General features: G+C 44.5%; 1 protein-coding gene and 1 long non-coding RNA gene across 6 annotated transcripts; one reads left to right on the top strand and one right to left on the bottom strand.

The window, feature by feature from the left end:
- Positions 1-342: 342 nt before the first annotated feature.
- Positions 343-22357, bottom strand: gce (germ cell-expressed bHLH-PAS). Of its 4 annotated transcripts, none has more exons than XM_033383922.1 (10): positions 21464-22357; positions 13548-14668; positions 9297-10393; positions 3723-3886; positions 3297-3654; positions 3032-3224; positions 2739-2970; positions 1826-2659; positions 1606-1745; positions 343-1530 (listed from the first exon to the last, which is right to left on the bottom strand). In XM_033383922.1, exons 3-10 carry the CDS (start codon positions 10382-10384, stop codon positions 1363-1365), a joined length of 3177 nt encoding a protein of 1058 aa, XP_033239813.1. In that variant the 5' UTR covers positions 10385-10393; positions 13548-14668; positions 21464-22357; the 3' UTR covers positions 343-1362. The 4 variants fall into 4 exon arrangements, with proteins under 4 accessions (XP_033239813.1, XP_033239812.1, XP_033239814.1 ...); XM_033383921.1 differs by having other exon boundaries at positions 21480-22357; XM_033383923.1 differs by having other exon boundaries at positions 21806-22357.
- Positions 20859-22967, top strand: LOC117184859 (uncharacterized). Of its 2 annotated transcripts, none has more exons than XR_004470329.1 (2): positions 20859-21092; positions 21253-22967. It is a non-coding gene; the product is annotated as an uncharacterized lncRNA (long non-coding RNA). The 2 variants fall into 2 exon arrangements; XR_004470328.1 differs by having other exon boundaries at positions 20859-21187.
- Positions 22968-23043: the final 76 nt, after the last annotated feature.

Genomic DNA, 23043 nt, shown 5'->3' with positions numbered 1-23043 from the left:
TTAAAGCCATATCATGCAGAGAATTTCATAGGTTTTTGCCAACGCATTTCCGTTAAATACGGTATGTAGGTATTCTGCCTAGTATTTTGCAGCACTATTGCTTTGCCGCCCTGTTCTGAAAAAGACGCGCGCAGTTTTTACCGTTGCTGTTTGAATTTAAATTCAAATGATTTTCCCACTTTGATTCTCCTTAATGCAGTGCATGTAATTTCATTGTTTTGTATATAGGTACACAAGTTTATTCTCTAATACATTATTTTAATATTAATTTAGATAAAAAAAAAACAAATGCATAACAAACATTTAACATAGTTCTCTAAATATTTTTCGCCATAGATTTTTTTCTTCTTTTTGTGTACTTAGTTTACATCGTACAATATACATATTCATGAATGATGTATGTACACATACATGTACATATACTTACATATGGATGTATGTACGTACTTTTTGTAAATTGTACTTGGGTCACTTTCAATGGTTGTTCTTGCCAAAATCATTCTCTAACTTACATATTGATTCTGTGGGGGGAGGGGGAATCGGGATCGGAATCCGATTCCGGATTCTCTTATAGTCTAGCAACATTAAACATCTATAAAAAATGTTCGTACAGTAGTATATTTAGTTTAACTACGTCATATACGCACACATGTGTGTGGAAGTACATACATGTATAGTTTAACCGAAATTTGTTTACATTTTAGTTTTGTATAATTATGCAAGTATGTTTGTATCTATGTACATATGTATGTATGTAGTTGGTAACAGTCTTTTATCACGTTTAGTTTTGGTTATGCACATGCTGCAACATGCATAATGTATGGTACATAGGTATATAGTATAGTTTAATTGTATTCCGATTTAGACTAATAATTGTTTATCCTTCACATCCACTTCCCAACACTCTTCGGAGTGCGACGACTCTAAATTGAAGTTAACGACCACTAGCTCTACACATTTATGCGTTCTGTATGCATACATATGTGACTAACTCTACCTGGTACATAACGGTTAAAACAACGAACAAACAAGTATGTATGTATGCCTGTCTGCCTGTGTGGGGCTGCGTGTGAGTGGCCTGGGAAGGAGGGCTTGTGTGGCCGGCAGGCATTTAAAAAGTATTGTATGTACGTTGTCTCATGCTCACTCATGGGTTCAGTAGTAGTGGTTGCTGCTTTCTGAAAAGCAGCAGCAGATCGGATCCAACTAGATTCAAACTAGAATAAAACTATGTGTTCCATCATTTTGTTGAGCTTGCTGCCAAGACAGTGTTATCACATCATTGATGAAACCCTTCTTCAGTTGAGAGCCGATTCTTCTCTCTCGTCTGTCTTTGTCTTTATCCTCTGCCATCCTGTCTGTTTAGGACGGCCTGGCTTGATCCTGACCTGGATCCAGATCCTGATCCGGTCTACGTGGCTCGGAATCCGAATTCTTAGTTGCAGTGGCATTGTTGGCCTTGTTCTGTAGCTGCACCTCGTACTCGCTCTTGATGTTCACAAACAGTTCACTTTGCTTCTGATGCTCCTGCTGCAGGTTCAAAATAATTCGAATTATATACCAGGCTGTCATCAATGGTGATCCGTAGAGTGTGAGATCACTTACCATAATCTCATCGAAACGCTGATTGGCATGAGGCAGCTCGTATCGATTGCCCTGGTCCCGTAGATTCCTGGCTACATTCAGCTGATGAGATAGCTTTCGTCCAATCTGGTCCAGGGAGGTGTTCAGCACATGCTCGATCTCTGCAAGGAAGAACAGACGTGTCAGGTGTCAGTAGATATACTTAGGGATCCATCCAGGAGTAACCTGGATAGAAGCTCACCTGTGCTGGGCATAAAGCAGCGCTTTGCTACCTTAACATCCTTCGGTTCCTCCAAGGCTGAGCTGCTCCTCTTTAGGGAAGGTCCCACTGGATTTGGGTCGGGTGTCAGTGGTACCTGGCACAGGTCGCATTGGGAGCGGGCGTCGCCGCCTCCATGGCAGGTGCATTCAGGTAGGGAGCTTGGTGACTTTAGTGCCGAGCTTTGAATGCTCCGCAGATGCTTAGCTACCGTCACATTGACCACGCTGATGCTCTTTGAAATTGAGGACTTTACGGAGGAAGCTTCGGGGGGAACTAGAGCCAAAGGCGGGGTCTTGGAACTGCCTTGACCATGGCGGGATTCCGACAAAACTGATGAGTGGCCCAGGAAGGAGCTGTGATGCGGACGCGAATGATGGTGATGTTGATAGGATTCTCCGAACTCGGACATGCTGCGACCGCCATCATCCTCGTCATCGTCGTCGTCGTCGTCCTCCTCATCCTCATCATCCTCATCACCATCCAGCTGAGACGGGTCCTCGTTGGACTTCTGCAGATTTTGGATGAGTCGCATGACGGCCTTCTCCAGCAGCGCAGGATGCTCAGAGGCGGGCACATCAATGGTTGACTGGGGAATCTGCGTGTTGATTATCACCGAAAATTTCTTCTTCATCTCTTGGACGCGCCGCTTGCCTTCCTCATCGTCCAGCAATGTGTTGACGCATACGAACGAATGAACCTTGTTGGTCTCCTTGTCGATCTCCAGGTAACCCTTGGACTGCAGGTAAATGATGTTTCCATTCCGGGTGAACAGACGATACGTGGACTCACCATACGAGCTGTTACAGTCGTACACTGAAACAGATTATATGGGTTACGATTAAATGGAATTTCTAAAGAGATCACTTGAGAGATCAACGAGAGAGATTCTTACTCTGTCTTAGGGCCACGATCACCCAGCGTACGTCGTCATTGTGCATGAAGGTGAAGGGACTCAGGTTGCGCACCTCGTCTGTCATATAGCCCGCTACAATGCCGATTCGTTGATCGCAGTCGATGATTCGTCCATCAATCAGGTGGCGAGTGCGATACTCCAGCGAGTTCGCATCGATCAGCCGGCTAGCGATCTTCGGCGGACGGATGATCCTAGCACAGCCAGTCAGAACCTAAAGAAGAGTAAGAGCGGTATCAGTGATCGTGGATTCCCGGAGAGATAGTCAAGCATACAATATCGTTGCCGCTGATCGTGTGCAGAGGAATGACATCATCGCGACCTCGCGTCCTCCGAATCAGCTGCAGGCTCGAGCTGAAGGTGCTGGAGCGGACGCCACGAGGCGCATCGTCACTCCGGCGGAAACAACCATCGATCTTCACCACCTCATAGGCTGTTGGTTCCGAACGGGGCCCTGCACGAGCCAATCTAGAGAAATTAAGAGAAGTTCAAGCTGCTGTTTAAGGAAGCCTTTGGATCAGAAATCCCAGTGACACATACCGCACGCGAAAGCTGCGCCTGTCCTCGCGCAGTTTTCGATCGATGTAGTCCTCCTCGGACTTGCTGCGCAGTCGCGGCTCTCCATCCGCTTCTGAGTCTACGTCGTGAACATCGAAGAGATTCTCCAGCTCGGTGGGGATCAACTGCTGTTTGAGCATGTTCTGGTCCTCAGGATGGGTAATCTGCATGATGCTCTGGCCGTACAGGTCCGTCTGACAATGGCCAAGGTGCTGCTCGATGCTCGATGAGATCAGCAAGATGTGGCCGTGGCAGGTTACGGTAAGGAAAAAGCTGTCCAGCATGCCCATCAGGGTGTCTGTGATCTGTGGGCGCTGGTGCTGCAATGTCTTGCCGAAGGCTGTTGGAAGTCCCCATTAGTACCGTCATCGCTGGCTCTATCATTGATCTTTGTTGGGATCCACTTACCGTGCTTCAGCCGAAGTCCGTGGGCAGCAAAACGGAGCACGGCCGTCTTGTCCACGCGTCTCGGCGACTCAGCCACATGGGGCACCATCGTGGAGAGCTCTTGGATTGAGCCATTTAGTTTGTCGCGTCGGTTCTTTTCGGCCCGGTTGCGTGCCTCCCGGCCGCTTTAAAGGAAACAAAGGGACAGGGTTGCATGTGTAAATTAGGTTATTAACGGCAACGGTTACTGTTATGTAAAGTTGGGCAACAGGACAGAAAGGAAATCTATTTCACATTAGGGTAGGTAATGACTGATACAATATAATGAGAATTAAGCCGGCCGGAAGTATGAGCCAAAATACGCAAGTCTAAACTGAGATTGTAGAAAGGGAAGAGAGCTTCTACAGGTCTCAATTAAATAGAGCTGGAGGTGAAGAGCGAGAAAGAGAAGTAACGAGAGTTGGGTAAATAAACCTAAGCTACTCTGTGTGTGTGTGAGAGAGAGAGAGATAGTTCGCGAGGCAGCTTCTCCATTCTGTCTGTAATCCGGTTGCAGTTGATCTAGTAGTCTCTACGAACTAGCTCAGCGTTAAACAAGACTGACAGAAGAACGGACGGATAGACGAACATGACTACGATGGGCTATTGATGCTCATCAAGCATACATATATTTGTGAATATACTTTATAGGGTCGGCCATATAGCTATAAGAGAATCCAAATACTCAACAAAGGTGACACTTGACGTCATCCAGACTGAACAAGCCAATCGAGCCGGCGGCCTATGTATCTCCCCTTCAGAGCGGGCACGACAACGACATTGTGCCAAGCAATGCACTGGAAAGCTTTGCCGGCTCGTCTGTATTCTGTCCGTCCATCGTATATAGGGTGTATGCACGCCTCATGAATTGGCATTTGGTGGGGGGTTACCCAGCCGACACTATTTCAGGGCATGTACTATGCACTACCCGGCTAGACGACAACGGGGTACCCGACTCCGTCAGTTCGTCAAACGATAATCAGCAACAGCTGGCTTCCGTCCGGGTGGTGGAGCGAAGGGGCGACTGGAAGAGATGTAAGTGCAATGATCACGTTCGTTTCGGCTCTGTTCGCTTCGGATCGATTCGATTGGCGCCATCGTCTTGAACGCTATTCCTTGGCTACCACTTTTGATTACATAAAGTTCTCTCTCCCTCCCCTCTGTCCGACCGTCCCGCTACCGCTCCGATGAGTAATTTATACGGAAATGTGAGAGCATTGCGTTCGATTAGCAATGGCTACTACATTGTTGCGTTCACCCCACTCGCTGATGTAATTTATTTTAGAACGCAATTGCAAAACAAGTTCGCAAACTACGAGTGCACACACACAGAGCGCGCAACGAGGTGCACGAGTAATGTAAACAAAATCATAACCCAAAGGTATTTTTGATATTCCGACTCTTTAATATCCGCCAATATGAGTCTGTTTTCCCATGGTAGTTATGTTCATATTTCGGTTCGGAAGGCTGCCTAACTTTTAGAAAATACTCGTACAAAATCGCCATAATCTGACACCCATGCAAAAATACGAGTAGTCCTCACGATGGGCACTTTTCTACTCAGTGCTCTACATATTAGATTTATGTATGTTTTCTTGTATTTTATTCCGAATTTGAGGTGGCGTAAAAAATATTCAAATGCACTTCTTTCAGAGGGATACCACAGGATTCCTGTTGCGCTAACTCTAACTCATCAAGACGCACGGACAGTCAGACATGACTTTGGACAGCGATCATGGTTCTGTCTGTTACATATATTTACATGCATTGAATACATCCCTATGCTCTTTGAGTGCCGCATATAAATATAGTTTTGTGTTTGGTGTGGAAGAACATACAGTGTACGGTGAATGTGTGTAAAAATATCGACTCCTCTGTTGATGTGCAGATATTCTCGTCAGGAATAGGTATATGTATGCATATATATACCCAGCAAACCAAACTCTCACAAATGATATCCCACACGAGTCAAATGCGAGACTTAACACTACAAAACGCTTGCGTTTGGATCCTAAAATGATACGAATATAATACTTGTGAAAGCATCATTTATGTAAGGCACTTAAACACTTACATACATATGTATTTAGTACATAAAAGTGAAGGAGTAGCGTACTCCAGGAGCAGCGCGTTCCAAGCACAATAACTCGTACTAATTGATAATCCTGAGCATCGGTGCCAAAGAGAACCGATTGCAATCCACTGAAGTAAGAGTACTTCGTGCTATTTTGGGGGTGAATTTTAGCTGCAGCGTCCCAAAAGGGGGGAACTTGAGCTAAAATAATGAGGAGCGGCACTCAAAGTCTTCAAGAAGTTATCGGTAGATAATTTGTAAGACTCGATGGGCAGAACGCGCACCAACCAAGTAAATGCAACAAAAATATTTTGCGGTCCTCTAGCAAGGGAAGCTTGCACTCGAATGAAGTGCGATTTGCCAATTGGGATGGAATCAAAGCTAAAGCTAAAGCAATGGGGGTGTTGAAATGTTTCAAGGGAGCTCCGAAAAAGCAAAGCAAGACATTTGGCAGAAGTGAACTTTGTCGTATTTTAACATGTTTTCACATTAAAGTTAATCAAATAATCAGGCAGGCTCCTGTTTTCGCTTACTTTTGAGTCTTGCGTTTTCAGCCAAAACGTTTCGTTTTCGGTTTTAGGTGCTCCCGTTTTCACAAATTTTGGCATCCATATGCTTAATTTTCTCATTGATTCTGGCCAACAAAAACAGCTGATCTGGTTTCTTAAAAAATATACAGCGTGATAGAAATGGGGTTTTTTTTAAATTGCTTGTTTTGAAGCAAAACGACGACAGAAAGTGCCCGAGTTAAGAAGATCAAGGCATCTTAGATGCAAAACCTGTGTATTTAACAAGTCTGACGAACTGGGAGCAGCAGCATGCACATTGAAAATTAAATTGCTAATGGTAAAAAAATGAATTTGTTGCACCTACATCTTGAAATATATGCGGAGCGTAAAAGCTGTTTTCTCCCAGATGTTCTGTTATGCGCATGCTACGAGCACAGTCCGAACTGTTACGCGCACATTTGTACTGTTATGCGCAAAAATTGTCCTATAAGTTACGGAAAATTGTTGTTGTCCTGACCAAATATTTCCCACTTTAATGTTTTGGGTTATAAAAAAAATATAATACATGTATATATAAATAAATTATATATAATGTTTCGTTTTCAAAACAGAAGAAGCTTGCGTTTTGCAAAAAACGAGACACCACTTTCTGTGTTTTCAAAAGTAAATAAAACGAGGGGGAACGTTGTGTGTTTGCTGCGGAGACCGCAACTCTACATTTATACCCGATACTTTGTCAGTATGGCTCTCCTCCGGCAGACGCCGCTAATATTAAACGACACGACAAAGGATGGAAAAGAGAGACAGAGACAGAGAGATGGAAAATCAGTCTGAGCGTGACGTCGGGCGCTGCGTAGCCACTGCAAATTGATTTGTTCCTTTTAGCTATAAAAATGATTTGATCTGATCCAGATTCAGCAACCGGATAGACATGGTCATTCTCTATGATTCTGCGTTTTTAGTTTTCTCGAATCTGCAATATTGTGGATGCAACAGATTCTCGTCCTTTGTGGGGGCGGAAGGGGGTGTGGCGAAATTTTGAAACAAACTCGTCTCGGTCCGATATATTAGGAGCGTGGATACCAAATTTGGTTGCTCTATCATTTATAGTCTCTGAGATCTAGGCGCTAATGTTTTACTCTAAGCAAAGCCGGCTATATGACGTGTGTGTTAGAGAGAGACAGGGCGAGAAAAAATGAAATTGTTTTCTTGATTCTGGATATAATAATTATACGATCTGGTTCAGACTTTGCACTCTAGAACATATAGTCTTCCTAAACGATTCTGCGATTTCAGTTTTCTCGTATCTTTAAATTTGTGGATGCCACAGATTTTCGCCATTTGTGGGGACGGAAGTGGGCGGGGCAATGTTTTGAAATATTTTTGTAGCAGTGACATATCACAGAAGTCCAGATATAAAACGTCGTTGCTCTAGCTCTTATAGTCTTTGAGCACTATGCGCTGATAGGGACGGACAGACGGACGGACGGACAGACGGACAGACAGACATGGCTCAATCGACTCGGCTATTGATGCTGATCAAGAATATATATGCTTTATGGGGTCGGACACGATTCCTTCAGGACGTTACACACATCCACTTTTACCACAAATCTAATATACCCCGATACTCATTTTGAGTATCGGGTATAATAATCAGCTCGACTCGACTCGAGCCCCCATTCTCGGTCCCAGTCTGGGGCGCACACAGGTGTGTAGTCGGGCAGTCTCTTCTGCACTTTTAGCTTGTGCGTCAGGCATACCTTGGAGTTGGGACCCATCGCTGCTCTAATTCATTAAGTAGTCAATAATAAGACTATTACTATATGATCTGTTCTTTTCATTTGATGTTCTTGCTGCAGCGCCTTCGTTGGTATCCCACCACTGACTACACCCTACACCTCGGGTGCACTTGTTGCGCCGCTTCTAGTGGTTCTAGGGCGGGACAAGTGGTCAGTTAACGTGGGGTTTTGGCCGCTCGATGTGCCAGGTCTTCAGCTGATTGCCAGCAACATTCCGTGTGCATGTCATTGTGCACGAGTATGTGTCCGCCATCAGAATGTGTGAGCGTGTGTTTACACAACTTGTTGCATTTTCCGCTGAATGGCAAAGCGAGGCAGAGCTACGCCAAGTGTTCGGCCTCTCTCACTGTGTGCTGCCTGTTGCTACAATGTAAGCGATAACTGTACTGCCTGTCGCTCCCTCTCTCTGTTGCGCTGCACCGCGCTGCACTGCGACCTTGAAACCATGCAGAAGCAGAGACATGGGAAATACAGCAGTGCGACAGGGACGGCTATGCGAACCCATCGAAACGCATGGGATTTGGGAAAAGTCATTACGCGTACGAGTACAGCAGCAGAAAAAGCAAATACGAGTACAAACATAAATATTGCAAAGTAAATAAGGAAACAAATTCCGTATTCTGTTTATGGTCTGTCAATCAGTGGAGGGGGCTGCCGTGGGGTGGAGGGGACTAGGGACTGGGGGCATGCACGCGTGTGCAGCTCTTTTCTAGCCGCAAATTGGTCAGAATGATGAAAGATGAGGACCCGAATGTGGTCGCGGGTCGTCTTGAGTACGAAAATAAATCAGGGAACAAAACAGAAATTTGATAAAAATATAACGACCTCCTGCATCTGCACCATGGGACTAATCAGCCGCAGAGAGGTTTCTCGAGGGCCAGGACCCGGCACAAGTGTGCCTCAAACGTGGGAGGGAGCCTAAGGGAGAAATGTCAACGACGTCAGCGGCTAATTGAGAGGGGCAATCTCCAATCAGACTAGACACTCAACGGGTGGTGTGGAAAGAAGTGCGTAGGACTTATGAATGGGAAGCAAATTGGTGCCTGCGGCTCGGCCACGGGTGGAGTCCGTCTCAATTTGCACAGTGGGGGATCAGAGAGACAGAGTGTCGGATGATCGAAGAGTGCAAAAGGGGGGGTTGGCGGATCTAAGGGAGGATTGGGGGACTCACCTATTTGAAAGCTGGAACATCTCCATCATGGTTTCGTGTGGATGCGGGTGTGGATGTTGGTGCGGGTGCGGGTGCTGGTGCTGGTGCTGGAGCTGCGGATGGTGATGCGTGTGCTGGTGCGGATGCGGATGCGGCACTGGCATATGTGGATACTGATGATGCAGCGGATGCCGGTGAGCCGTATGAGCTCCAAAGCCGGGTCCTGGTCCCGTTCCCGTTCCAGTTCCGGGACTTCCTCCTGCAGCCGGGCCGTAGCCACCATAGCGAGTAACACCGGCTCCGACTCCAACTCCGACTCCCACTCCGACTCCAGATCCCGCTCCGGCCGAACTGTACGGCGAATTCGGATACCACATATTCGGATAGAAGCTAGGCGAGGCCGCTCCGTGCGGACCCTGCGACAGGCCCGGGGAATGTGCATAGGGATGCAGGCGGCCGCCCCCGCTTGAGCTCGAACCCGCCGGCGATCCTCCAGGAGGAGCAGGCATTCCCATCCCGGGCACTGGACTGGCCGGCGATCGGTAGTTGAAATGGTACACTGAACTTGATGGCGGTCGCAGCATCAGTTCGCAGTTGGAAGGGGTTGGCGACTGGTAGTAGCTGTTGGCAGCACTCCCGCTGCCGCTCGCTCCGTAGTCGGAGCCCAGCACAGAGCTCTCGTTCTCGTCCGGGTAGCTGTCGTCCAGTCCGTTGCTATCATCGCCATCTACATCATCTATAGCATCTCTGCCACTGACCCCGACACCGACACTTTCACCTCCCTGATTTGTTCTGCCGGCTGTTTTCGGTTGCAGTTTCAGTTCCGGAGCTAGTTCAGGCTCCGCGTCCCCGGCATCTGTGTCCGGATCCCAGTCGATGGCGCTTGGATCGTATTCGGCCAGGTTGCAATCGGTTTTCCCCAGCGAAAGGAGGTCGGTGTCAAACCCGCTTTCAGTTCCGAAATCAGTGCTATTTGCGGTTCCACTCGCGGAAGCAGCTCGCGGTGTCGGCGCTGGTGGCTCGCCAAAGTAGGGAATGTCTTGCTGGAGGTCTTCAACGTCCTGACTCTGACTCGTGGAGGAGTTTCTGCTGCGGGTCGTCTCCTCCATGATCTCCAGCTGAAACAGATAGGTAGACAGAGAGAGAGAGAGAGAGAGGGGAGAGAGAGAGAAGGAGAGAGTGAGGGAAAGAAAGAGATCGGGAGATGAGACTTACATCAGTGGGAGCTTGACCTGGCAGCTTATAAGCATCCCGTAATTTCAATTACGGAATCAAATATTTCGATTGCTGATTATTTAATTGTTAAATTGTTGTTGCTTTTGTTACTACTGTTTCTCGATTTTTCGTTTGTTTCCATTTCCATTTTCATTCGTTTTCGAAATGATATTTGAAATTAAAAATAGATCAAAATGAAACTAAAAAGAAATCCAATTGGACGTTCCCAAACTTTTTTATGATCGAACTCGTAAAATTCTAGCGGCAATAAACGACTGTGAGTCATGGGCGGCGAGGGAGGGTACCGTGAAGGGCGCAAGTGTATGACAAAAAAGTAAAAGTCAAAGAACTAGTGAAACATACATATTCTTGGTTATTTATATGCGACTCTTGTCCTAGTGCCACCTATAAATAATACTCAAGCTACAGATCCGAGTATATAAATACTACATGTACATATACATAAGTAGGTAAGTGAGTGTATACACAGATACATATGTATATACGTATTCAACACCGAGCCAAGGACATACATACGACATATGTATACATGTATGCATCGGCGGTTTCACGGCAGATCTTTGAACTATATTTACTCCTCGCTTTGTCCATTCCATTTCCTTTGTCACACATATTTATGTATGTAGATACATGTATCATGCTTCTGATTCGGACGAGTATGACCAGGGGAGGAATTGGCCGTGATTGAATTGGTGTGAAGACTGAAGGAAATTGTATCCGTTTCTTGTTTTTTCTTCTCTCTTGAATTCGATATCCTATTTCCATTCAACAGCTATATTTACCTTGGAAAATGGGGAGTGTCCATTCATGAATAATATCATTCCATCGAATAGACAATCAAATATTTGACAGCCACAATTTAAGAGTACATATATGATTTCTCTTTGGTCTACCAGAAATTGGTAAGAGATATACAGAAGCAGGGCGGTTAGACAACAGTTGAGAAAAACAGACCACAGACAGTCTACGGACAGATGATAGGAGAAACAAACAAACTTACGAGTATGTTAGATGGACAAGGTGCAGACAGTACGGAGACAGTCGTATCTTTCATTTATTTAAATAGAAGACCCATCCTTCCATGGATTGGCCATATCCCTGCGCGCTTCCGTTGCTTTTCCCTATCTCAGTCCAGTTATCAGTCTAGTTATAGTCAACCCTCCCGTACACCTGCACTGGGAAGTGCTCCGCCTTTCCCCTGCTATTACAATCTTGGAGTACGAGTATCTGGCACTGGCACTGGCACTGGGAATGTGGGGGCTGAGCAAACACGGAACCCGAACAAATACTTGACAAGAAAGTAACTAATATGCAATTCGAGTGTTATTATTTTTAGCTGATTATCATACACGTTGTTCCCGTAGAATGTTCAGGTATATTAGAAAACAGGCAGGAGCAATTACTTTCCACTGTTCTACATAAAAATACATAATATTCCATGTCTAACTTGATGCATGAATGAAATGATTGCAGCATACATATATACTGTATATAGACTGATTGCCTTCCCCTGACCCTTCTTCGGACAGAAATCGTCAAGCCGAGGGGGTGAGATCCACTTGAAGCACCCGAAGAACACACAGCGGGTATCACCCAGTCGGAATACTCGACTGTAGTGCGCCTATTTGTTTTTTCTCGCTTCATACTTTGTTCTGTAATTGTTCTCGAGTGCATGCCAAATATTAGGGGCAGCGAGAAGGAGACTAGACAGAGACATGTCAATTGCTGCCAAAATCGCTAGACGGCGTCGACGCCGTCGTTTGCAAATCGCTTTTTGCACGGCTTATAATGAGTGAAATGAAATCTAGGAAATTAAAGGAGCGGACACATAGTGTAGCGAGTCTCGGAGGATGGTCCGCAGCAGAGTGTCGACAAGTGTATGCTTCCCCGAGATACTGATCCCTCGCTTGAATGTTATCATGGAAACCGAAGATAAGGCACTGATCAGACCACAAATGAAATTATCAATTTTTATAGCCTTACATATATCTTGACCAGATACCAAAATAAGTTTACGAATTTTCATAATGGGATGCATCGTAAATAAAAACTAGTTCTCTAGAATTACGATGTTATTCTTATGCAATATTAGGAAATCTACCGATATCAATGGCATAGTCGTTCGTCTATTGATAGATGATACATATGTAAGTATGACTGTACGACTTCCATATCATCCTATTGAGCATAGGCGGAGAAACGTTGCCGGTTCCGCTCGATTAGGCCTCAGCCCGCTGTGTAATCTAGATATGATATTTATATGGTTTGGAGAGTGTGTGTTGGGCAATTATAATCGTCGTATTTAACATGAATATGACTTTTGATAAGCCGCCAGTGTCGACGACGCCGACGCCGACGCTTGTTTGCTCTTCTCGATTGTGTTTGGGCCAATGACCATGGCCAGACACCCACAAATGGTTTTTGTTGATTTGTGAGAGGTACGCTGAGGTCAGCCTAGGGCAGGTATTATGTGGCGTATATTCCTCCAAGTAAGGACCATTTTTAATAATTTAACAACTACCTAAGTACATAGTACATAAGAACGAATGCAGAATGAGCCCTCTGGGTGATGCACCCACAGTTCGTCTGGCCAAGAGAAAGGCCAGATGTTCTGGCCAGTAGAGATCCAGAGATGGCCAGAGATCTTGGCCGCACTAAAGGTGAAACCGTCATAATGGAAGCTAGTTTTAAAGCCAACTATTAACAGCCATTGGAATGGATGACTGCTCATAGGAGAGATGCCCGAGAGAGCTTTCACTACGAGGAGAGAGGAGTTACCGTGCAGATGTAACGGTTGCAATTTCATCAACTCTCACAGCGCATTCACCACCTTTTTCTGCCCACTTCGCACTTCGCACTTCGCACTCCCCGTTCTCCTCTGCCCACCGACCTTCAGCCTTGAGCCCAACATAAATCAATCATTAAATATTTATGTGCAACACTAACGGTAACAATAACAACAACCATAACAATCAAATAAAAGCGAAAAAGAGATGGAGAGACGGCTGGAGAGAAGCAAAAATCAATTTCACTTACATATTTTGCGATGTTTCTTCGCCTTCTGCATGAAGCGAGCGTTCGAAAGCTTTTTCTCGCTCCTAACCTGCTCTGCTCCGCTCTCCTCTGCTCTGCTCTGCTCTGCTGTGTTTTGGGGCTGGATGCAAGCTTTCTCCTCCCGCTCGCTCGCTCGCTCTCTCGCGCGCGCTGTCTGTGCAGTTTGTTTATTTCAATGGCACTGCCGCTGTCTGCTGCCCGCTCCTCTCTCTTCCTCTGTCTCTGTCTCTGTCTCCTTCTCTGGACAGACAAGACTGTCCGTCTCGCTCTGTCTGCCTACAGTGAGGGATTTCGGATTTCGGAGTGGTGCGTCCAGGAGGGGCTTGCCAGCTAGCGCGCTGGGCAGGGGGGGTGGTTGATATTAGCAATTTATATATTTTGTATTACTTTGTTGTTGTACTGATAGCTCTGTTGTGCAGTTGCAATTACAGTTGTTATCTTCTTGCCGTACTTTTTGTTGAGTCGGTTTTTCTTGCTAGCCCTATCTGTGGTTCTTTGTACTTGAATTTGCGTGCTTTTTGATTGAAATATACGTATGTTTATTTGAAAAGAAAATTAACAACAAAACAAAGACCACTGCATGGTACAATTATACTTGAAGTATGTTCCTTTTAGTATTTTCTGGTACTTTCACTTTTTTTTTTGTATTTTCACGGTATTCGGTTATAGCATATTTAGCTAGTTTTTTCTTGTTGTTTTTAGGCTAGTAACTGGTTATAGCATTTCAGGTAACTTAGTTTCCTGTGTACTTGCATGATATTTTATAGTTATACTCTACTGAAGAGCAGGTGTCTTTAACTCACACGCCGAATACATTTTCAATTGGCTAATTATCCTGCACTACATATTCCAGTATTATTTTGGCGGACGGGAATAGGGAGTAGGTTTTCAGTCACATTTTCGACCTGTAGCTGCTTTTTTGTTGCTCGATCTCTTCACTTTTGCACTTCTTATAATTTGCATATAAATTTATATTTGTTGTGTATTTTTGTTGTTGTTGCGGGTATTCTGTCAATATTTGTACAGCTGGAGGTAGTTTTTGGTGTTGGATGTGTTGCCGTTGTGTTCGAAACGAGCTTCCAGCAAGTGTTCAATTGTTGTTGCTAAAGAAACATAAGGAGAAGAAGCGCGTTGAAAAAGAATTTTTTATTTTTATTTCGAGTTTCTTGATTTTATTATGTTTTATGGCTTGTTCACACAAGTGCACTGCAGTAACAAAACAACAAATTCGATAAAACAAAAAACAAATTATGTTCGAAGGTTTAAATTCAATTTTTAATAGAAGTCCTTGAATTAGCAATACTAAATTGAATTAGTAAATACATATATGTATTCAAGCCTCGCAGATCGAAGAAACTTCGTAAACGAATGCGGCAGAACTTCTCTAATATCTTTCATTGTATCATGGTATCCGACCTGTTGTTTCTTTTCAAGACTTGATTCAAATGTAATTTAGATGTTGCTGCGGTTTGCGTCTGCTGTTTTGCTAATCAACGGAATACTTTAATTTATATATGTATGTACATATGTATGTACATATGTATGTACAAATATGTACGGGTAGGAACCAACACAAAAATGTTTTTGTTGATCGAATCGGGGCTTTCACCTGTTGCTTTGTTGTTTATTTTCTCTGTTGCTGCTGTTAAATGCTTCTAGAATTCGTTTTTTATTATATATGTATTTCATTGTTTTGTGGCTCGCGTGAAGCTTTTTATGAAAATATAAACCGGTTGGAGTCGCGTCGCAGTTAACAGCAGTCAGAGGGGTTTGTGGAGAGGTGCAGGCGGGTGGCGGGTGCAGGGGCTGTGTCAGTCAATATGTACCAGTATTGCTCGAAGAAAAGTTCTCACACGTGAGAGAATCTCACAGAGAGAAATCACGAGCAGAGATTTTAGGGGGGAGTTTGTAGAGCAACTGTTGATGATATTGCATAGAGGAGATCGTTGTCTCAGCTTGTGAATGGGTTATAGCTTCCTATATACATATGTATGTATGTACATGTGTACACACATTCATAAGTACATGTCCAGTCCATCAATCAGTTGGGATTTACAGCTCAAATCGGCAAGATCATCATTTGTGGTCCTTCGAGCCAGATTGATTATTCATTCGGATAATAGAAGTCGCATTAACATAAGTTAGTCTCTTCTGTATGTAAACATGTAAGTAAATCTTTCCTATACTTGTTTCTAAAGATCCCATAGATCAATATCCCGAGCAATATCATCCGGAAAACCTTCTGGTTCAGTCCGATTAAAAATCTATTATTTTCCATACTCTCACCCAAGAATCCCAAGCCAATGCTTTGCAATGCATAATCTCTCTCGACTCCTTTTATAATGTCCTGTATTTCAAGGCTTTGTCTGAACTGAATTTCCTAAGCTCCTAAGCAGAACTAACGACGCACACTTGTACAGAAAAGTATACGGATGTACGACAGTGTCTGGTTGTGTGAATTAAACTCAAGTGGCGCTTGCCATTCCAAATCAAATTCACCGACCTCCTTTGGGGGATAGGACTTTTGCTTCTTTTTGCTCAACTTCTTGTTCCTGGAAAAAAGCTCACAAAGCAGCACATTCCCACGCACCCATAAGCATATATGTACATATGTATGTATATGTACATATGTATGTATGATATGTACTATGTATATGCATTTGTATATACATACGTACATATGTATGTGTGTGTGCATGAGTGAAGCAAGGACAACTGAATCATGAGCCACTGATGTTTTCGCTGCGGGAGGCGCCTAGTGTGGGTGGGCGTGTGCCGCTCTGGAGCTCTGGAGCTCTGGAGACGACAGACGTCTACGTGTGGGCGTTCGCCCAAGTGCGTGTGTCTGAACGAGTGCTACAGTGAGAGCCCCGCAGGGGAACGTTGCGAGCAGCGACTCTGCATTTATACCCGATACTCAGTCAGTATGGCTCCACTCACCCAGAGGGCGCACAATGCACGATGAAGAGAGTGTGAGAGAGAGGAAATGAGTAAGCGCGTGGAAGGCGTTGCGTAGCTTCAATAATGATCCGATCTAAATCAAATTTAATCTGGTAGATATGGTTATTCTCTACCGTAATTTCGAAGTACGCATATAACAGTGTGATATCTCTGAGATCTAGGCGCTCGTCGGAACGAACAGATAGACAGACAGACAGACAGACAGACAGACAGAGAAAGCTACATCGAAACGGCTGTTGATGCTGATCAAGCATATGTATACTTTATAGACGCTTTCTTCTGGACGTTACTCTTTACTCTGAGTATCGGGTATCGAAAAATCGCCAAAAGTATGTTCAAACCTAATTTATCAACTATTCCTTTGAGAGTCGGTTAAACTTGTAGTTTTCGTCGTTGGTTCGCTGCATGGAGGTAGCACTGTGCGCCGTGCTTGCCTGTTTGTTTGCACAGTTCTGTCGGAAAAATGGCACGCACGCCGGAAAAATCTTTCTGAGTATTTCCCATTGCTATGGTTCGTGCTACGGTTGACAGGCAACACACACGCACCGCCATTCCATCTTGCACCAATTTGCACCCATCCCCCACACCTACCCCAGCACCACCCACATGCTGCACTCTCTCTGCATCTGCATCTGCATCTGTTTCTGTTTCTGTTTCTGTCCCATTCGCAGAGGTCCGCGTCTGGGGCCTGGGTCAATCAACCGACTGCGGGCCGTAATTGCAAAGAAACCACAACAAAATTCAAATGTAATATATAAAAAAAAACTTTTTTGTTCTCCCCCCCTCGTCTTTGCTTCTATCTCTTTACCCCAAATAATTCTCTCTCTCTCTCTTTCTGTCTGTCGGCGTGTGTGCTTTTGCACTCGGTTTATTTGCATTTCAGACGCGACGTAGAAAAAAAATTAAAATAAATTCAAGTGCTTCGTCCAAAAGAAAAAAAATGAGACAGTATGCGAACAACAAAAATGTTGGCGAGCAAAAGGCAAAAAAGCAATTTAGCAGTGATGGGAGTGGTAAAGCGTGATGGGGGGAGGGAGTGTGTTGAGGGATTATCAAAAAGAATAACAAAAGCGAGAGCAGAGCACGAAACGACAGCGAGAGCACAAAATAAATAAATTATATAATTTGCTTTGACGTTTGCTGAGCCCCCAGTCCCTCTCCCAACTCGGTCACATCCCCACCCCTTCCTTTGTGGGTTTGTTTACATTTCTAATAGTTGAAGTTACATCAAATAATCTCCCCCTCCCCAGCCCACGTTGCTCTACACGACGCCCCCCGTTCCGTCGGATTAGATTCAGTTTGAACTGTGGGGCGTATACGCAATATTACGTATACGGCGATTCAACGCTCTCCCGCTCCTACCGCTCCTACCGCTCTCTCTGTCTTTCGATGGTTGATTTATAAATAGAGGAATAACTGACAAAATAGATCATCCGGAGAGGATCAGTGGGGATGCGGGTGGTCTGGCTGCGGTTCTGGATATGGGGAATCTCATTAAGGGGTTCTTTCCATTTTGTTCCATTTCATCTTCAATTTAATTGAATGTGATACAGGTTCTGGGCTATACGATTACACACAAAAATACCTATTGCTACACGCGTTGCCCTCCCACCACCCCTCCCAATAGCATGTCCTTTCAGCTTACCAAAGGAATTACGCGCCATTCTCCAAAATAGCAAAAATAACAAGCATAGACACACAGACACACAGACAGAGAAGGAAACCATCGACAAGCTCCCCCGTCCCCCTCTCCCTCTCCAACTGCTTGCTCTTCAACTTATGCGTGCTGAGTCGGTGTCAACTGCTTGCTCCCTCTCTTGCCTTGTCTCGCTCTCGCTGCAGAGTCTGTCTTTGCCGCCTGCCTCGACCTGGCCCAATGCTGACGATAACCAGGGCGCTGACGTCGACCACTGTTTTTGCCAATATTGGGGACATCAGGTGGTGCCTGGCCAAAAATAGCGGCATGCTTGAGAGCGACTGGTACGGCAAGAGAGAAATAGAGCGGGAGAGTGAGGCGAGTGAGGCGAGCCCAAAGCGTGGTCATTTGAGGTTTCAGTGGACTTCTGTGGCTTGAGCACGTTCCGAGATAAATTCCGTGTGCTCTCTGGATCATGTTATATTGTTGCATGTTTACTGGGTGTGTGCGTAACGTGCCGTAGAAAAGATTGCGCACACGCATACGCTGAAAATAATAGAACCCCACTAAACACCGATCCAGACTATACTGATTCGATTAGAATACCATCCTAAGATGGCGTCAAGCTATCTCAGATTCTATGTTCGGGACCCCCTCTCTCACCATTAAAATTCTCAACCAATTAAGATTCGATCCATCGATAAACCTTTGTTTTGTCAGTTTCGGCATGCGGCATTTGGAATTCTCGCTCGATCGATTTGATTGCGCCTAATTTATAGGCCAATCGTTTTGCTTGCGGATGACGAAGCAGTCCCAGGCGAAAGCAGTGTCACAGCAGATTGTTAGCTGATTCGGAAAAGCCAGACCTGCTGAATTTTCCAAATTTCACATCAATTGTTTTCAAAAAACTTGTTTCAAAACAAACAAACTGTTCGACAGAATAAATGTCTCAATAATAAAAACCATTTCTGATTTCTAAGTTCTAAAACTAAACTAAAATGCCTCATATTTAAACCTGTTACTCTTACGGTAACAGAAAATTATTAAAAGTCTCAATTAATATATGCTGTATTTTTGTTGGATTGCTTCTTATTTTTTCTTAGAGTGTAGGAGGGTCTTTGAAAACGTCTCTCCTTGAAATATTATACGGCGAAAAGTACCAATTTATTGTCTAGGTTAGGTTATCAATTGCTCTTGCTCAAGTTCAGGTCTGCTTCAGTACAGGTTCGGCTTTTCTCGGGCCGAAGCTTTTGCTCCGTCTGTCTACAGCTCTGGCTCTGCTCCGGCTCTGTGCTGTGCTGTGCTGCGCTGTCTGCGCCTCCCGCTCTACGCGGTTTCCACGGCGAGCTTTCAGCTTCTCGGCGCTCTCGCCCTCGCTTTTACTCTCTCTCTCTCTCTCCCTCTCCCTCCGCCTGTCTGTATGCCACTCTCCAGCGCTCAGCCAAACAGGGCTGCCTGCCTGGCTGTTCTCTCAGACGCGACGTCAGCAAAAAATGTATGAAGGCGACAAAAACAAAAATTAATAAAACATACGTACATATGTATGCATGTACATATGTACATATTTATGTATGTGAGTAAGCGAATATCAAAAAGTTGAAAAGCACTTATGTGTATAGTATTGTACATATGTATTTTTATATATGTATAATTAACAACATTTGAAACATTCTCCTCGAGACGCAATTGCCAACATCAAAATTAACATCAGCCCTATACCTACATATATCCATCTACACCACCATCCCCGTGCCCGTGCTCGTCCCCATTCCCATCCCCATTCCCATCCCCACTCCCCACCCCGGCAACACTTTTGTGAGACATGCGACGCAGAAATTAATTATCAAACATAAAACAAAACAAAACACACACTCAAACAAGAGCCACATTTCGGACAACAGCCCAACAACAACGGGAACGAAAAGCAGAGCCAGCAAAAATAATAAAAATAAAACATAAAAAGGCAAGGAAAACCTTGAAAAAAATAAAACCGAAAAAATTCGACTGAAAAAAAAACCAAACGAAACGTTTTTTATTGAATGGAACTCGGAATTGGACGCCAAGCCATTCGAAAAGTGTTAGTTTTGCTATTATTACTTCATGTTGCCCCTAAAAATTGTAATATTCGCCATTATTATTAGCTTTTTCCCCTTATTCTCAGTTGTGCTGTGGAGGCTGAGTACTGGGGAAGTTCAGAGGTTCGCGACCCCATAAACCGTATACACACTGTATTCATGCTATACTCCACTTGTCCGTCCAGCTATCAGAACGAGCACCTTGATCTCGTACACCCGTCAGACGAGAGATGTGAAATTTTGCCAGCGCTTTTTATGATACTCTGGCGCATGGAAATGCCCTCATTGTTATCATACAAAATGCGTAGTCATTTTCCAAATTTTCAGGAAATCAAAGAGGGTTGGAAGAAAATTCGGGATTTTTCTTTCTTTATAGTAGATATTTAAATATTCCATTATTCCTCCAGAAATATTGAGGACTGATAAATTGGCTCCCAAATCTGTGAGCTTGTCCACCATTTTGCATGTGTGGTTTCAAATACAATTCCAATCAAATAAAAGACTGGGGAAAATCGGGTTTGTACGGTGTTAATTCTCTCTTTGGGTATCCTTATAGTCGGTAGAGTCGTCGGCTCTTTGGTTTGATTACTTTGTCAAAAGGCAAAAATAAAAATAAAAAATTTACTAAACCAAAAAAAGAAACTGGAAATTCATTAATATGTTAATTTTTTTTGTCTTGGCTCATTGATTGTGTCTGTGTGACTGTATGTCTCTGGCTCTGTATCTGTCGTCTGCCTCTGTGTGTGTCTGCCTGAAGTTGTTGCTTTTGCCGTTGGCTAAGCAGATTTTGGGATTTCAGGCAATGTGATTTTGTGAATTGAACATTCCCTAAGCCCCAGACAGAAAACAACAGAGGTGCTGGCCATTTCCAGGTTTTAGTTCTCGGGTTTCGATCACGCTCCGTCGAGGCGATCAAAAGGCGCGCGCGCAGCTGATTCCAACACAAAATTGTACATACTTGTACATATGTATGTATGTATGTACGTTCATGCATTTTCTCGTTTTATATTTACAGTCTCGTACAGTGAAAGCTCGCTGAGGTGCACACACTCCGCTCACAGGAAGATGCACGTCGATTCTGCAGTCGTTTTGAAATCTATTCGCTCGAAAAAGCTTTCCCTGTAAGTCGTATTTTCTTGGTGGTCTAACTTTTTCTTGTTTTTCGAAATATTTTCACATTTGTTTCACTCTTTTTTTGTTTCAAACTTTACACAAAACACACATACAATTAAACACATATACCACCAAAGCGTTGATAGGAAAGAAGAAGCAGTGCACCCAATTTTGTGCTTCGGTGTTTCAGGTGCTGATGTTGTTGTTGGTGTTGCTGTTTCCTCTGTTGCTTTTTGGGTCTTTGGTCTCACTGTTTGATATTCCAATTCGATTGGTTAGCGTTTGGGCGCCGCCATTTACGCTGCTCGAGCGTGTTCTTTGCATTTTCAAAAAACCGAAACAGCACTCGCACGCATACAAAGACACACACTCGCTCTCACAGAAAAAATAATAATAATAATAATAAATAAGAATGAGAAACAGCGAGAAAGAAACAGCGATTCGAGGGAACCAACCGAACGAGCGTACGTCGCGACGCGTCCGTCCCGAGCCGCTACAGAAACAAAAATTAATTACATATATTGAAATCACAAACTAAACTAATCAGCCAGACCAGGCCGTAGCAGAGCAGAGCAGTGGCAGCGACAGAGAGGAGAGCAGAGAGCAGAGAGCGAGCGAATCAGCTGCATGAAAGCTAAATACTAGTACAAGAAAAAGCTTGCTCAGCGCTTTCTCAAAGCGGGCGTGCGAAAGAGAGAGACAGAAAAAGGGAGAGAGAGAGATGTCTGTCTGCGTTGTCAAGAAGACCTTGACTAAGGTTTCCGGCCGGGAAACCGTTACATCGCTCAGATTGAGTATTACACTATACAGCGGCAGCATACAGAAGCATTCCGAGAGAGAGCTTATTTCGGTGTAAGCTTTTTGAGCAGCAGAGAGCAGAGTGACGCGACAGTTTGTCGCTTTTTAGTCTATGAACTTGACGCTTGATTTTTACACCATGTACGCCTCCCCGCCACCCCAACCTAATCCATCACCACAATCACCACACAACACAAACAACCGAATTTATAAACACAAACACACAAAAGCTTGCCGAGGAAAAGAGCAGCAGCAACAGCAACAGCAACTGCAATAGGAAAAGCATAATTGCCGAACGCCAGATTTTAATAAGCTGCTGGTGTTGCTGCTCCTGCGTATGATGTTACTGTTGTTCGCGCTGCACTGGAAGAAACTATGGAACAACAAGCTATGCTGGAGGCGCCACCTCGCCATCCGCTGCAGCAAGGCCTAAGCAAAGCGAAGACGCGTCGTTGGACTTGGACTGATGCCGACTGACTGAGATCCAAGTCCAAGGTAGTCCTTAAAGCTGGGCCAGGACGTGCTCAGAGAGCTTTCGATTTGACAAAAGCTTTTCGGCATCCCCTATGCTCCGCTCCGATCCAAAGGAGTTGGAGCAGTAGGTAAGAGCACAGCAGAGCAGACAGGGCGCATACGCAACATTCGAAATGCGTGAAAACAGTCTCACCATCTCGCTTGCACCCCTAGAGCTTGGAAATAGAAAGGAGTGCGCGTCTTGCGCTCCTCTCTACACTTCTTGGTTTACACGTTTACTTTTATAATCTTTCGATAAGACAATCAAAATAATAAAAAGTGCGAGAGCGCTGTAATGAAGACTTCCACAGCATGTTACCTGCTAGTCCGATTTTTTTTTGGTATGCTGCATCGGATTCGAAATACAAAGGCTTGAACTATC

This window comes from Drosophila pseudoobscura, chromosome X, assembly GCF_009870125.1.
Source record: "Drosophila pseudoobscura strain MV-25-SWS-2005 chromosome X, UCI_Dpse_MV25, whole genome shotgun sequence".
NCBI classification, from domain to species: Eukaryota; Metazoa; Arthropoda; class Insecta; order Diptera; family Drosophilidae; genus Drosophila; species Drosophila pseudoobscura.
This window is presented reverse-complemented; position numbering and strand designations above follow the sequence as displayed.